The sequence below is a fragment of the Theobroma cacao genome, chromosome 6, assembly GCF_053813885.1.
Source record: "Theobroma cacao isolate CCN51 chromosome 6, ASM5381388v1, whole genome shotgun sequence".
NCBI classification, from domain to species: Eukaryota; Viridiplantae; Streptophyta; class Magnoliopsida; order Malvales; family Malvaceae; genus Theobroma; species Theobroma cacao.
Genome location: NC_142644.1, coordinates 26,567,767 through 26,582,616, shown reverse-complemented (window position 1 = coordinate 26,582,616; position 14,850 = coordinate 26,567,767). Strand labels below are relative to the sequence as shown.

The window sequence follows — 14,850 nt, the reverse complement described above, 5'->3', positions numbered from 1 at the left end:
TTTAAGGAGGACTTTTGAATTTTACCTCTTTAAACTGCATAAAGTTGAACATTACGATGTAGAGGGATAACATGATATTTTATACTTTGAAAACTAATCCCTAATATTTATGATTATACATCAATAATCCAACGACCACAAGACTTTGTGCTCCGAAACTCAAAATATTGCCAACGTATGTTACAAGACAACTCACTCTATACATGTGCAGAAAGTATAGTTTCTAGGACCACAAAATAAGCAGTGGGAGAAACAACAAATAGGAAAGATATCTAGTTCTGTTTATAACATAGTGACATGATATTATCAGCATGGAACAAACAACTATACCTTCTTTCTCCAATAATATCAGTGAATTCAGTAACATTTACTAAAGAGAGAGAGAGAGAGAGAGAGAGAGCATTGGTTCTTTCCTTGGAATATTCTTGTTCTTAGTACCTTTGATGTCGCTATGATCGGATGCAATGGATGTTTGTGTTTCTTCATTCACGAATGCGTTTTATATCCTTAAAATCCCAGTTAGTTACTTGTGGACCTAGGATAAAGACCACTAATTGAGCCATATGAATCTGACTCAGGGCCAGATGAATTGCGCAGTATGGCCTACCCGTCCCATGCAGTTGCACCTGACACAGGCCCATCTGGTTCAATCCATGACAGATAGGCTCAAGCTAGCTCATTGCAAGACAACCAGCCCCATGAGGATCCATCCCCCGCTAACCCATTTTACGATGGGCAATCACCACCGGCCCTAATCCATGATAGGCCACCACAAGGTGGGTGACTTTAGAACCCATCAGATGTTGGGTTGACACAAATAGATCGAGGAGTTTAGATTGTTTTGACCATCAGACAGCCCACCCCGAAAACCCGATCTTGGTCTAAACAGGGGATGTCCGTGACACCAGCAGCCCAGATTTTGGGCACAAATTCCCGAATTTCAGCTCAGCCACCACAAAGCCTTCAACACCAAGAAACCACGGAGGGTGACATGGATGTTCCTATTGACACATGAATCGCGGATTTATTCATCAAGGGAGTAAAGACAAGGGACGCAAAGAGATTCCGAAGGCTAACCACTACAAAGCCCTCAACACCAAGAAACCACGGAGAGTGACATGGATGTTCCTATTGACACATGAATCGCGGATTTATTCATCAAGGGAGTAAAGACAAGGGACACAAAGAGATTCCGAAGGCTAAGGAAGAAAGGAATCAAGGGCTTGAACAAGAAAATCTTCTCTTCCAATTCCAAGAGTTCGGCTGTGAATACATCGATCTCTGATGGTGACATTATCAATCGTGCTGAGAAAATTTCAAGGAAAGCACAAGGCATTTGGTGCATGGTCACTCACTTGGGATTTTCTCCAAAGGGCCTCGAGAAGCAAGTCTTGAGCAAATTGAAGGAAATGGAGAGAAACGTTCGGAGAAGCAAGCGAAAATGAGTTTCCAGATTCTTTTGCAACCGATGTAGCTCATCGTTATGGGTTGCATATGTTTTCTACACATGTGCTAGTGCTACGCTTTACCATTTCTCATTTATTGGGCAGATTGTATATGATTGGCTTTTACTTTCATCTGTTGGGATTATTTTAATGTTATTCGGGTCTAGTGGATTTTCTTTGCTTGCAGCATCAAAACTTTTTTGTTTGGCTATGTGGTGATTTTTGGGATATTATATTAGTCTTGTGGAATTTGTGGACTAAAGGTCCCCTGTTACTTTGGTGTCATTACTGAAATCTCTCTCTATCGTTCATTGATTGCACTAGTATGGTCCTTGCTGTTGCTTCTCATTACTGCAGGTGTTAAATTGGAGCCTTCATCATGGAATTTAAGGGGCTTAGGAAGCTCAGCCAAAACTAGAACAGTACGGAAAATGGTTTAGATAAGTGATTACAGGGGAAGCACAACATATTTGGTGCATGGGTAAGAATTTGGGTTTCTCTGCAAAATGCCCAGAGAAGAAGATCCTGGATAAATTGGAGGTTATGAAGAAAATGTTAGGAAAATGCCAGCTAAATGACGCTAGACACATATTGGCAGACTAACTAATTCCTTTCAGGTCGCAATTATTTTGGGTAATGCTGTGGCATGGCTTCTGATTTCTCTTTGTTTATTCCGCTAAACAGTTTTGTCTCATGTGAGTATCTATCATAAGTGCAAAATCAGCTTGTAAATACCTCTGCTGAAGTCTTTTTACATCAGAGTTTTGATAGTTTTTGTCTCTTCCCATGATCATGCAGCTACAGTATCATGTTTGGTTTTCTCATGGTGGTTTATTGCAGTTCTAGTTACATGTTCGGTTTTCTCATGGTGATTTAATGCAACACCGTTTTGTGGTCTTGGGTTCGTGTTGAGCTTATTATTGAAGGGTCTTTCTGATGTTGTGCACTTACTATTATTGGGTCTCTTTTTGCCTCCCTCTGTTTGTGTGTCTACTGCTTCCTGGCATTTTCAGGTGGACTTGTGCTTTTGGTAGGTTCTAAGAAACCAATTATGGAGTTTGATTCGAAGGTTGCCATTTCATGGGTCCCTGGGCTAAATGGGCTGGCTATCTTCAACGAAATCAACATGCTAATTCAAACAATTGGTGAAGTTGTGCGGGAGGGTAATTTGGGTAATTCATTTACTGATACTCTTACTAAGTATGGTGTTGACAAGCAAAGCATATTTTCGGCTTGGTGGTGATTAGTTTGTGCATTTTTGGAGCTGTTTTATCTTCTTCCTTTGTTTCCATGATGTTTTATAATGCTCTACTTTGGCTCTGCCATGTGTGGTTTTTATGCTCTTGGAATTGTTATTACGGCACTGTCAAGTGCACTTACATCTGTATTTCTTGGTGTTGTACACAGATATTATTGGTGGCTTTACTGCTCACCATACTGTTTATAGGGTGGCATTGCAAACCGGTACTGTTTTATCAGTAATATATAAAATTCCCACTTTGGCTGGGACAAAAAAAATAGAGAAGCACAAGGAAACGGTAGCAACGTTCTATCTTAATGAGGTAAGCAGCAAGGACATATACACCCCTCACCTTCCTTCAACAATGCCACTGAATTCGGTTTCATTTACTGAAGAAGGAATTGGTGCAGTATTCTCAGATGCAATGGAGTTTTGTGTATCTTCTGTCATAAAGCGGCCTGTTAAATCCTTAAAATCCCAGTCCGTTAGATAACTTGGTCTTGTTATAACACCGCTCACTTCAATATCTCCTGCAAGCATAGCAATGACACGGGACATTGGTGGCCGCATCGTTGGTGATCCCTGGGTGCACAAAAGTGCCACTCCCATCACTCGGAGAGCTTCATTTTCATCCAACTCCACTAAATTTGGATCAACCAGATCCAAGCTTTGGTTATTTTCATGTAAAGCCCATGCCTAGAAACATTGTAGAAATAAATTTCATGCATCATGAATTTTAAAGTCCTTTGAAGGCTTTAAAACAATGAGTACTACAAATGAAACAAAATTTCCTAGTACTTACCCATTCCAGAAGATAGATCTTGTTATCCTCCAAGCTATTATCAGTGTTAGGTCTACCACTGAGGATCTCCAAAGCAACAATACCATAGCCAAAAACATCAACTTTCTCAGTGAGATGTCCACGCATTGCGTATTCTGGCGCCAGGTAGCCACTTCAAGATAATTAAATCACATGGTGAATGTTTATCCAGAAAATTTTTATATCTAGTTATTCAGTTACTGAAACCTTGGAGTCAAATAATTAAGATAGAAGTAAGGTCTATGCTAAGCCTCCAAGCCTTTGAAATTCAGTACATGAGGCAATATGAGATTAGTACCATCAGCCTAACAATCCAATAATAATTACAAAAGACAAGGAAAGAAAAAAGGGTGACGGGGGGTCGGTAATAATTTAAAAGCTAACTTCAATCTGTCATTAATTGTGTTTATTGCAAAAGTTTTATCATTTTACTACTGGCCTAGTATAAGTGTGGTCAGTTTATAAAAAGAATATTATAATGATAAACAAATAACTAAAAAAGCCGTGAAGGAAGGACATTTGAGCTAAAGGCTTAAGAGGTTTACATGGTTCCTGCAACCCGAGTGCTGATGTGCGTTTTTTTGTCATCATATAGCTTCGCCAATCCAAAATCAGATATTTTTGGGCACAGTTCTGCATCAAGCAAAATATTACTTGCCTTAACATCTCTGTGTACAATCCTTGGCCTAGACTCCTCATGAAGATAAGCTAACCCTCTTGCAGTTGCTAAGCAGATATTGAAGCGGGTTGCCCAATCAAGATGCAAGTCGCTACGTCCTGCATTTATAGTGCCAGAAATCTTATTAAGTAGTTCACTAATGAGTAATCAACAATGGAATATATTGGCATGCGCATAATCGAATTTTCCTGCAAAAGACTGAACGAGGGAAAATAAATCTTGCACTTGTTAATCATATGATTAAAATCCATTCTTTTATGTTTTCATTTGTTTCAGCAACAGCCAGTAGTAAAATAATAAGTTAGATCCATTATCTAACAATTTTGTAAATGAAGAGAACCTATTATCTACGGTTCCAAAGTCCAAACAGAGGGAGCATGAGAGAATTATACAGCGTCGTCATACCAAAGAGTGCCTGATCAAGGCTTTTGTTCTCAAGATACTCATAAACAAGGAGATGCCTTTTCCCTTCGATGCAGCATCCATATAGTTTGACAAGATTGCGATGTTGCACTGCTGATATGGTAGCTACCTCAGCAATAAATTGACTTTTCCCTTGGTGAGATGCTACTGAAAGTTGCTTCACAGCTACTACCCTCCCATCAGAAAGTGTACCCTATGAGGTACCTTAACTTAGTAAGGTTGAAATATAAGTCATCCTCTTAAATTTTTTTCATTACATGTCAGGCCAACATCATGATAACATGCTAAAAATGTAAAACATAGCTTACCTTGTAGACTGCTCCAAATCCCCCTTCTCCTAATTTGTTTGAAGGACTGAAGTCTTCTGTGGCGGCTTTCAACTCAGCATAGCTAAATGTGTTTGGTCTAGTACCAATTGCGAGAAGCACTGAAAAGTCAAATGAGGCAAGGAGTAGGCTGTAAGTTGTAGTGATGCAACGCAAAAAACTCTCTAAGATTAATATTTAATATAATGTTGAAAGACTTGTACATAGTGCCAGCATTGGAGAAGCATCACAAATTTAAACTCAGAAGGCCCTTTAGAAGACCAGATCGTTCCCTTTTAAAAATTGATATTCAACAGAGATCTAAAGGTGCTAACAGATGTATCGGACCTATACAGAAGCTGTAGGTACGAGAGCAAGAAGGCTAAGAAATCAAAATGTTCGAGCTAATTTTCCAAGATATGAAGATTACTTTGTTTCTCTCGATTTAGTTATCACTAGATGATAGGGTATTAAGTTTTCTGAAAAAATATGGATTATTATATCTGCAAGAATGTAGAGAATTCATGAACTGTGACTATCAAGAGTGTAGAAAATTACTATGTATAAAGTATCCACTAGTTATTCTCAGCTAAAAAGTGAAAAATGTCACATTTTTTAAATTCTTTTTACAAAATCTAAAACCATAAATAAAATTACTTTGTACTTTTGAAATCAACTCGCATATTTTGTTGATATATAAAGACTATCACGAGTATGTACTTTGTACTTTTTGATGTATGGATGCTCTTACCTTCCTCATCGTCATCATATTTCTTTCTTCTCTTAATGAAAATAATGACACATATCAGTATCAAAGCCGCAACTCCAACAGGAACTATGATACCAACAATCAATGCTGTCTGGTTTTTCCTGTTAGAACTGCCCGCTGGTAACCCACTAACAGTTGGTATAAAGTCTGAGCAACAAAAAAGAGGCATCAGGAGCAGCAAGCGAAAGACAAGCACATTTGAAGAATCTTAAATAAAGATTCTTACCTGGGACAACACTAATAGCTGAAATGGATGGACCATAGTAACCGAATTCTGGTACACAGCAGGTCCCCTTACCAGCCCAAAACAGGTGAATTTCAAGATGGTTCTCTGTCACATTAGCAGTGAAATTCCTAGTAATTGCTCTCTCAGCTCCACCTGCCTCCTTTGAGATATCGAAATCCTTCACTTTGAGGGATCCCTAGGGAAGCAGTGGTGAGATCCAACATTAAAAGTCCTCAATGTAAATTTAAATGAACAGAATTGTATTCATAGAAACACTGCAAATGGGAGGAATGAAGTTTATGATATATAATTGAGAGAAATACCTGAATATAAATGTCAAAAACACGCCTTCCTAGACTCTTCCAAGACTGAGTGCTTCTCTCTGGGTAAGCTGTTTCCGCAAAGAACAAGTTTACAGTATAAGGTCCATTCTCAAGGCCTAGGCCATAGTATCTGAGTGATACAGGGGATATCCTTGAAGTCTGATAAATCGCTGGAGTGTTGGTGCTTTTCACTTGTGCAAAAGTGTTTTGCACATACAGTGGATTCTCCCTGTCTTCATACAAACCAACGTTGCTAACTGCCCATTTTTGTGTACTGGTTACATTAAACGTTGCAGCGCCCAGAGTACTGTTCTCAGCCTCAAACAATATCCCATCGGCAGTCATCTGTGGACCACCACACTTGATTGCAAAGTTTGCATCTGCCATGCCAACATTCAGATTTGGTTAGCAATAACAAAGCAATTGTCATTATCTCCCCAGGATTCTATGTCTAATTATAATCTCAACAATATGGACTGATACAAAAGTTTTAGCTAAGCTTACATCGTGGAGCATTTCTGTTGCAAGGGAAACCTCTTTGAAGGCATTGCAATCCTGGTAAAAGTCTGTGGAATTTGAAAATATTATTGTTCATTTGGACTTGACATATGAAAAATAATGCATCGCATAGCAGCAACAGCAGCAGGCCGGCAGCCATTTACTCATGGGGAAAAGGTGGAAAGGGAAAGATAAAAACTGAGTGGTAGGGGCAATAACTCACCTTATGTCTGAGCTGTTGAGTGTGAAGTTGTTGGCCACCACATTCCTACATAGAATGCCATGAAACGATCTATTATTCTTTTAATCCGAGTCTGTAAATATTTGATGAATGTCCTCATCCCAAATGTGTGTTTCAAATATGAGACCGGTTGACACATTCATTGTTTTTAGGCATATTACGTCTATATTAATGATGATTATAAAAAAATATGCTCCATTTGAGCACCAGAAAGCCTCATGCTCAAATCAAAGTATTAAAATTGGAAAACAAAGATCCGGAAGTGTCATGGATTAAGAGACATACAGTTGTAAGGTTGAGTCTATCCATGAGGGCAAATTTCCTGATAGATGATTGTAAGATACATCTCTGCATCAGAGAATTACATTAGTTAAAAGTGAGTAGCAACACCGAACACATAACCAGGATATAATTCAACTGCCTCTGTTCACTTGACTCTATGTAATGGCTTTACAATTATAGATATTTATCAAACGGTGGGTGTCCACAAGCAACATCACTCATCATTCATCATCCCCCTCTCATATAACTTAATAATCACTCCTCATGGACAGATATGACTTTGATTGGGATTCAAATTGGTTCAATGAGTGAAAATTGCTGGCGACTGATTCAATAATACAGTAGTGTGATATGATGACTTACATATTCTTTAGACTTTGGCTCTTTTGACTAGGAAGGGTACCGGACAGACTATTATTTCCAAGAAACCTGGTCATTTCAACAGCATGAAAATAAGAAACAAAAGAAAGAATGTCAGTCAAGTGAAAAGCACAAGGCCGGAAACACATATTATGGATAAGCCTGACATAGATGAGATTTTCAAGTATTGAAGGGGATGGTTTCTTCGAATTTACAAGTACGTAAGAGAATTCATATTGAACAATTCACTTGGAATTTGGCCTGTTAAGTTGTTGAAACTCAAATCCCTGGATGAAAAAAGAAATTGCTAAAAATTAATAAAGCAGAGAAAACTTGTAATTAAGTTACAGTAGTAGCAGTTAATTTGTGAATAATAAACTTACAGCTTTTGTAAAGATTGGAATTCTACGATATCAGTCGAAATACTACCAGTTAGTAAAACATTTCTTAGAACTCTATAGGAAAAAAGAAACCAAAAAAAAAGTTTATTAGTCAATAAATTTAGGTAAGAGCATGAAATATTAAAGAAAAAAAAGTCACAGTCACAGATGACAGAACAAGATGTTAAAGAGTATGTTTAACTCACAAGTCGGCTATGTTCTTTAGATTTCTAACGAAAACAAGAGAAGAGCTCCCATTGTATATACCAGAAATTCGCCTACATGATTCAAAGACAAACGTATCAGATATTAAATGCATTGATGTGTGACTGTGTAGAGAAAGAGAGCCTTGGGGGCCTTGGAGGGTCGTGGAAGTAACATGAAAAACAAAATGTTTACTCACAGAATCGTCAGTGAGGTTAAGTTTCCAATATTGGATGGTATCGGCCCTTCGAAAGAGTTCCCTTCAAGTTTCCTGTAGTTTCATTTGACAGACAGTTCAAGAAAGTAGAAGAATATGGCTAATTTTTCTTATTTGTTTTTTTTTTTGTCTTTTTTGAATATTACAAAGAAAAATATTTTGATAACTTACAATGATGCAAGCTTTGTCCAATTATTGCCAATAAAGTCAGGTATTTTGCCTGTTAAAGCGTTATCTGATGCATACCTGAAATTCAACAAGCTGACTATTACCAAGCCAAGGTAAGCAAAGGCAGTTTTCAAGAGCAGAAGAAACAAAAGGCAACAAGCACATAAAAGAATCATGATTCCTTGGTCTTTCTTACACAATTTGCAAATTTCGAAGGTTCGCAAAGGTTGAGGGGATTTCACCAGTGAATCCACAACTGTTAATGTAACTGTCACATTCATAAACCAATGCTGTCTTAATTTTCTACGATCATAAACATATTAATGAAATACTTACATGCCTAAAGTGAACTAGAGGGAAAGTAATAACTTACAGTTGTTGAAGTTCAACTAGATTACCCAGCTCTGGAGGGAGCGTTCCAGAGAAATTATTAATACCAAGAGACCTGCATGGCACACACCATCGGTTCTTTTTTTTTTTTTAATTTTTTTTGTGAATAAATCGGAAAAATATGGGGTTTTTACATGTATGGTAGGTACACATGCATACATGGATATAGGTGTATAGGCATGCATACATATTTAAATAACGCAATATGAACATATAAAAGAAAGAACAAGAAATCACTTCTTTAGATTTTCCTACTCTTAAATCAAGAGCCTCATAAGAAAGTCAAGTCTTTAAATATCAAGTGTCTTAAAGATTTCCTACATTAATACTTAATACTTCTCAGATTTAGATTTGTTTACCTACATTTCTCTTTTATGGCGCTTCTTTTTTAAACTATACCTCAGATTTAGATTTGTTTGTCACTTGGCTGTAAGTGTGAGGCGGGAATGCTACGAATTGGGTGACAATGGGTAAAAGAATAGAGTTCTTTAATTTATTCTGGGCTGCTTGTAATTCTTGGGAGCTATTATGGTAATTGTAGGTGTTGTTCTGGGTGGTATGAAACAGATTATGTACTGTTCTGGAAGACAAACACAATGCTGTTGGTGTTTATGCTTCAGCCTGTCCAGCCTCTTATTGAATCATTTAATGCATTAATAAAGCTTGGCTTAACAAAAAAAAAAAAAAAAAGAATTTATATTTTAGAGTTAATAAAGCCGGATATCTACAGTTACGTATCCAACTGCATTATCTTCTGATGAAAAACAAAAATTACAGTTATCCATAAAAGAAGAGAAATCTCCCTTATTTCTTTAAATTTTGTGGAAAAGAGCTGATATTTTTCATGATACCACAGCAACACATCACTAAAGTAGATAGTCTAGAACCTATCTAGCAAATTACAGGCAGCAGTTTCCTTCCAAACATCAGCTAGAATAAATGAATTAAGCAACAATTAGTTAAGACACCTTACACCCTAAATTTTCACCTTGGACCATCTTATATACACACACGCACTTATTTGAAAAAGGAGTCTATTTATATTCTAGAACCTAAAATAATCTCTTCTTAAAATCATATATTTGTATTATAGCATAAGAAAATCATATATTAACCTTAATTCTAGAACCTAAAACTCTAAAATTTAACCTTAATTCAAGGGAGTATATATATATATATATATATATATATATATATATATAATATCATGTATTATAGCATAAGAAAATCATATATTTGTTTGTACGAAGAAGTATGTTTTATGAACAAGATGATTCAAAATTCATTGTAGAGAATTTCTTCAAGTCTTACAGCATATAGAGTTCTTTAAGATTTCCAATCTCCTTTGGAATGGGTCCAGATAATGAATTCTGAGCAACTGACCTGTCAAATTATTTTAAGTGTTATTTAAAGAATCAACACCTCTTACTAAATAAGAAAACACCAATAATAATAATAATAATAATAATAATTTATTTTTGACAGTATAAAAGCCACCTTTCTTTTATACTAACACAACTATATTATTGCCTAACCTACAGGATAAAATCAAGCCACCTTTCTTTTGACAGTAATTAGATTAAATATTTAAAAACTTTACTACTAGATTATAAGCCAATTACATGTATAGGAGATAGCAAAGATATCAGGCGACTCAAATTGAAGTAAAATTATGCATAAAATAAGGAGCACTCTATTTTCCTTCTTTCCATTGTGTTGTTAATTAATTCTCAACTACTGCTGCTGGAAACCCATTGAAGGCCTGAAAACCTACACAAAGTTTGCTAGACTTGGAAAATTTGTGGGAAATAATATCAACTGATAATGAAAATAATGCATTTATGGCATAATGTTTCAGTACTGACAGCAACGCTAGTCTGGACATATTTCCAATAAATGCTGGCAAGGGACCAGTGAAGAAGTTTTGATCAATCTTTCTGCATCGACAAACAATGAATGGTTATAATTAGTTTCTCTAAAACTCCAATTGTAATTAGTATGTCTAGTCTAACCAGTTTCCATGACTAAAAGACGCATATCCATATATATTAATATGTAAAAATAAAATTTGTATGTCATTTACCATTCGTAAAATCTTAAAAGTTAGTGTTTTTTATTGTCTTATAAAAATAATTTACATGAGGAGAAGAGAGAGAGAATTCATACAAGAAGGTCAGAAATCTCAAAGCTAAAAGCTCCTCCGGTATCTGTCCTCGCTTTTCTAGAGAAAATACCCTCCTGAAAGTAATAGTATAGACATAATTTAAAATCACAACTATAGAGGCAAACGAAAATGAAAAAGAAAGAACACAGCTCAACAGTACAATGAGGAATATCCAAGAATTCTATGATTATGATTGTATGTATAAGGTATCCAATTGCATGGTCCAAGTGCTTTGTGTTAAAATAGGATCAGTCTTAGAACAATAATGTCGAGGGTAAACATGAATGTCAATTTGACATGTTATGTTAGAAATAATCATAAAATTTTCACTGTTTGTTAAAATTCACGTGCAGAATAGTGTCATGAGAATTTCTTCAAACCACGTAAAGATTAGGGTTCAATGCCATTTAAAAGGGTTACTACAGTGAGAAGGGGTTACTGGTCCAATGCAATTGGAAGAGTTGCCCTACACATTCAAACGAAGTTCAAACATGAAAACCATAATTTCAAAAAGTTTCAGTGTGGCCTTAGCCTTATTGCATTCTTATAATAATGGGTTAAAATATTACTAGGGTAACTCTAAAAGGAGAGCAAGAGAGAGCATAAATATACAATCTAGTTATGTGACAGATAGTGCCATTTTCAAAAGAACAGTCACATCTAATAGCCGGGTTATTAGAAGAATCCTCGAATGCAGAATCACTGTCACTAAGAGCACGTCCACTGCATGGCTCTCCGCTGATGTTCCAAGTGTCTGGTGCTTGTGTTTCCCATTGTTGGAATATTGAGTTCAACGCCCTCACTGTTAATTTTCCATTCATAAATATTGAAGAAAAAAAATATACATGTCAGCTAAAGTATTTACATATCTATCAAAACAGTCAATTATGGTTAACTAAGAAGTCAACAAAGAATTCTATGTCTCTTAACTATTACATTAATTACAACGAGCTTTTTAGGTACAAAAGACTGTCAAAAATGTAAAATTTGAGGTTTAGTTTGTTAGATTATTGTTATGAAAATTGTCCAAGAAATAACAAAGATAAAATTTAGAGAAATCAAGCAAATAGAAAAGCATAAGAATTTACGTGGTTCGGCTTCTTGCTTTTGTCCATTGCGTGAAACTATTCTTCAATTATTGAGAAATTAAATTACAATAAATTGACTTCTATGATTCCCCAAACCAATCCAAGATCCTTTGCACACCTTTTTTTCAGTAACCTCCCAAGAACACTCATCCAAACTACCTTAGCTTCATCAAGAGCAAAAGACAGAGTTACAATGTGTCCCCTTTTTAGAGCTCTCAAAGCACTACTTACTATTCTAAAACCTAAAGATTGATCAAAATAGAATGTGATTAGGATTCGATGTGAAATAAAAAGTTTAAAACTATACAACTACTCAATGTTGTACACAAACAATACTATTCTAAAGCCTAAAGATTAATCAAAATAGAATGTGATTAGAATTCGATGTGAAATAAGAAGTTTAAAACCATACAACTACTCAATGTTGTACACAAACAAGAATCTTAGTAAAATAAGATTTAGAATTCTAGTCAACCTAAAACTCAATAAAGCTCCACCTTTGACTTGAATTCAAACTCCTTAAACCTGTTCCACTAGTTGCATCCAATTGCAACTTCCTAACTTCATCTACTTTTCAATATCTTTAACAACTCTTCAAGCAAAAGATTTTCTAAACTATTGGTCTTTAAAATTACCACGAATACACATACTGAATTAAGTATGATTCAACACTCAATTCTACAGAATGATCAATGCAACTGTGTAACCGTAAAAAATAATGACACTAATTAACTTTGGAAAGGGACTTTGACTACCTTTCCAATTTAAAGAGTTGCAGTAAGTATATGAACGAGCTTGGATAGCTTCACTAGAATTCTAAGTATAACTATATTTCTTTGTATTTTCTTTCCATTTCTTTTTTCAACTTACATGCATGAAGTTAAAGATGTTCAGGCACACCTGGGATTTTGCAAAGATGCGGGGATATAGAGGGAGAGAAGGAGACTACCTTCAGATGGATCCGTGGTCGCATTCTGAGTCTGGGCATTGGATATGCTGAAAGCAACAAAGAAAATTACGAAGACGAAGAAGGAGAAGCATTTGGAAGAAGATGGCGCCTTCGTACTCATAATCATCATTTTCCTTTCTTTCATGAATAGAGAAATGGGAATATATATGCACTCAGTGCCCAAATTTAAATTAGCAACCTCCGTTGCACTGTAGCTCCTAGCAACGCCGTGTTGGAAAGAGCCTGGTCAATTATAGACAATATCAACGTCTTTATTGTTGTTAGAATACTTGATTCATTTATTATATGGGGACCCGCACCATTGACCTGCAGGGAAGCGGGCAGCGCCTTTCCAGATGGGGAATAAGCGTGAACCAAGTTTGGCCTTGGTGCATCATCCAAATTCAATTGTTCATAGAATTTCTAAGCGTTGGGTTATCAACAGTTGGTGCTATATCGCTTTCAAGGTGATTCTTATATGAAAGTTTCTGTACACGGATAAGCACGTGCTTTAGAATGTTGGTCGCAACTGCGTGCCAAGGCCGCTATCATGGTGGCTGTCCTTCTGGACTGCAAAAAGTTAACTTCACAATGCAGAATGAATAGAATTTATTTAAAATAAAATAACGGATCATAATAATATTTAAATTAAATAAAATATTAATATTTTAAAATATTAATAATTAAATTATAAAATATTAATATTTAAATAATCAATTATTAATATTTTAAATAAATTATCAATTATTAATATTTAAAATAAAATAAAATAAAATAATTAATCATAATAATATTTAAATTAAATAAATTATTAATATTTTAAATATTAGTAATTAAATTATAAATAAAATATTAATATTTAAATGATCAATTATTAATATTTAAAAATAAAATAAAATAAAAATTGATCATAATAATATTTAAATTAAATAAAATGTTAATATTTTAAAATTTCAATAATTAAATTATAAATAAATATTAATATTTAAATTATAAATTATTAATATTTTAATTAAATTATAAATTATTAATATTTAAAAATTAATAAAAATTAATAATTATATAGATAATAAAGGGTATTTTTATTTTTTATTTCTTTCTTATTCCAAAGTTATTGTTATCAACCAAACACTGAAATGAATTATAATAATTATTCCTGTTTTATTCCATTCGTCATACCAAACTAAATAATAACTATTATATTTCATTTTATTCCTGTTTATTCTGCCAACCAAACGTACTCTAATAGAATTGGAGAAAGAGTTATCACTGTTCTTGGTAGGGAAAATTAAAAAAGGAGTTGGTGATGGGACGATGTGTAACAGCTGTATTGGGAAGGAGAATTTGAGAAAAATTTTTCAAATGGAGTTAGAGGCAAAAAAGGTGGGCATAGTGTTAGATAGTTTGTTGATGTTGGGAAAAGTTGTGACTAAAGACTTATAAATAATTACCTTATTAAAATATAACTTTTGAAAGGTTATTAGATATAATTAATAAATAGTTGTATTATGAAAAAAAAACAACTATTTGAAGAGTCATATCATGAAAAGAAACAAGTCCTTTCATCCTATTTGAAGAGTCATATTATGAAAGGATACAAGTTTTTTCATTGAAAGACGTATACGTTGGCTTATTATATAAACAACGTTCTTACATTGCCAATTTCACAATTTTGATAA

The 14,850-nt window shown here is 34.8% G+C and overlaps 2 protein-coding genes across 2 annotated transcripts; one reads left to right on the top strand and one right to left on the bottom strand.

Annotated features, from left to right (window-relative positions):
* Positions 1–812: 812 nt before the first annotated feature.
* On the top strand, positions 813–3,234 carry LOC18596356 (uncharacterized). The gene is made up of 3 exons (XM_018123075.2): positions 813–2,617; positions 2,853–3,007; positions 3,096–3,234. The coding sequence occupies exons 1-3, from the start codon at positions 2,497–2,499 to the stop codon at positions 3,135–3,137; spliced, it is 318 nt and encodes a 105-aa protein (XP_017978564.2). The 5' UTR covers positions 813–2,496; the 3' UTR covers positions 3,138–3,234.
* Positions 2,795–13,391, bottom strand: LOC18596357 (putative LRR receptor-like serine/threonine-protein kinase At1g56140). The gene is made up of 24 exons (XM_018123077.2): positions 13,172–13,391; positions 11,747–11,936; positions 11,137–11,208; positions 10,836–10,907; positions 10,282–10,353; positions 8,954–9,025; positions 8,777–8,848; positions 8,584–8,658; positions 8,395–8,466; positions 8,198–8,269; positions 7,995–8,066; positions 7,827–7,898; positions 7,615–7,680; positions 7,255–7,317; positions 6,952–6,996; positions 6,735–6,796; positions 6,231–6,610; positions 5,908–6,103; positions 5,664–5,828; positions 4,916–5,034; positions 4,590–4,800; positions 4,051–4,282; positions 3,488–3,638; positions 2,795–3,381 (listed from the first exon to the last, which is right to left on the bottom strand). Exons 1-24 carry the CDS (start codon positions 13,314–13,316, stop codon positions 3,034–3,036), a joined length of 3,096 nt encoding a protein of 1,031 aa, XP_017978566.2. The 5' UTR covers positions 13,317–13,391; the 3' UTR covers positions 2,795–3,033.
* Between the last annotated feature and the right edge of the window lie 1,459 nt (positions 13,392–14,850).

Bases quoted from the DNA above. Each gene is read 5' to 3' on its own strand.
- LOC18596357 (XM_018123077.2), bottom strand. From the start codon at position 13,316: ATGAAAGAAAGGAAAATGATGATTATGAGTACGAAGGCGCCATCTTCT. The intron at 7,899-7,994 runs GTAAGTTTATTA...TTTTTCATCCAG, and splicing joins TTCCAATCTTTACAAAAGCT to GGATTTGAGTTTCAACAACT. The intron at 6,797-6,951 runs GTGAGTTATTGC...CAAATTCCACAG, and splicing joins CTCAACAGCTCAGACATAAG to ACTTTTACCAGGATTGCAAT.
- LOC18596356 (XM_018123075.2), top strand. From the start codon at position 2,497: ATGGAGTTTGATTCGAAGGTTGCCATTTCATGGGTCCCTGGGCTAAAT. The intron at 2,618-2,852 runs GTAATTCATTTA...TGTTGTACACAG, and splicing joins TGTGCGGGAGGGTAATTTGG to ATATTATTGGTGGCTTTACT. The intron at 3,008-3,095 runs GTAAGCAGCAAG...GAATTGGTGCAG, and splicing joins CAACGTTCTATCTTAATGAG to TATTCTCAGATGCAATGGAG.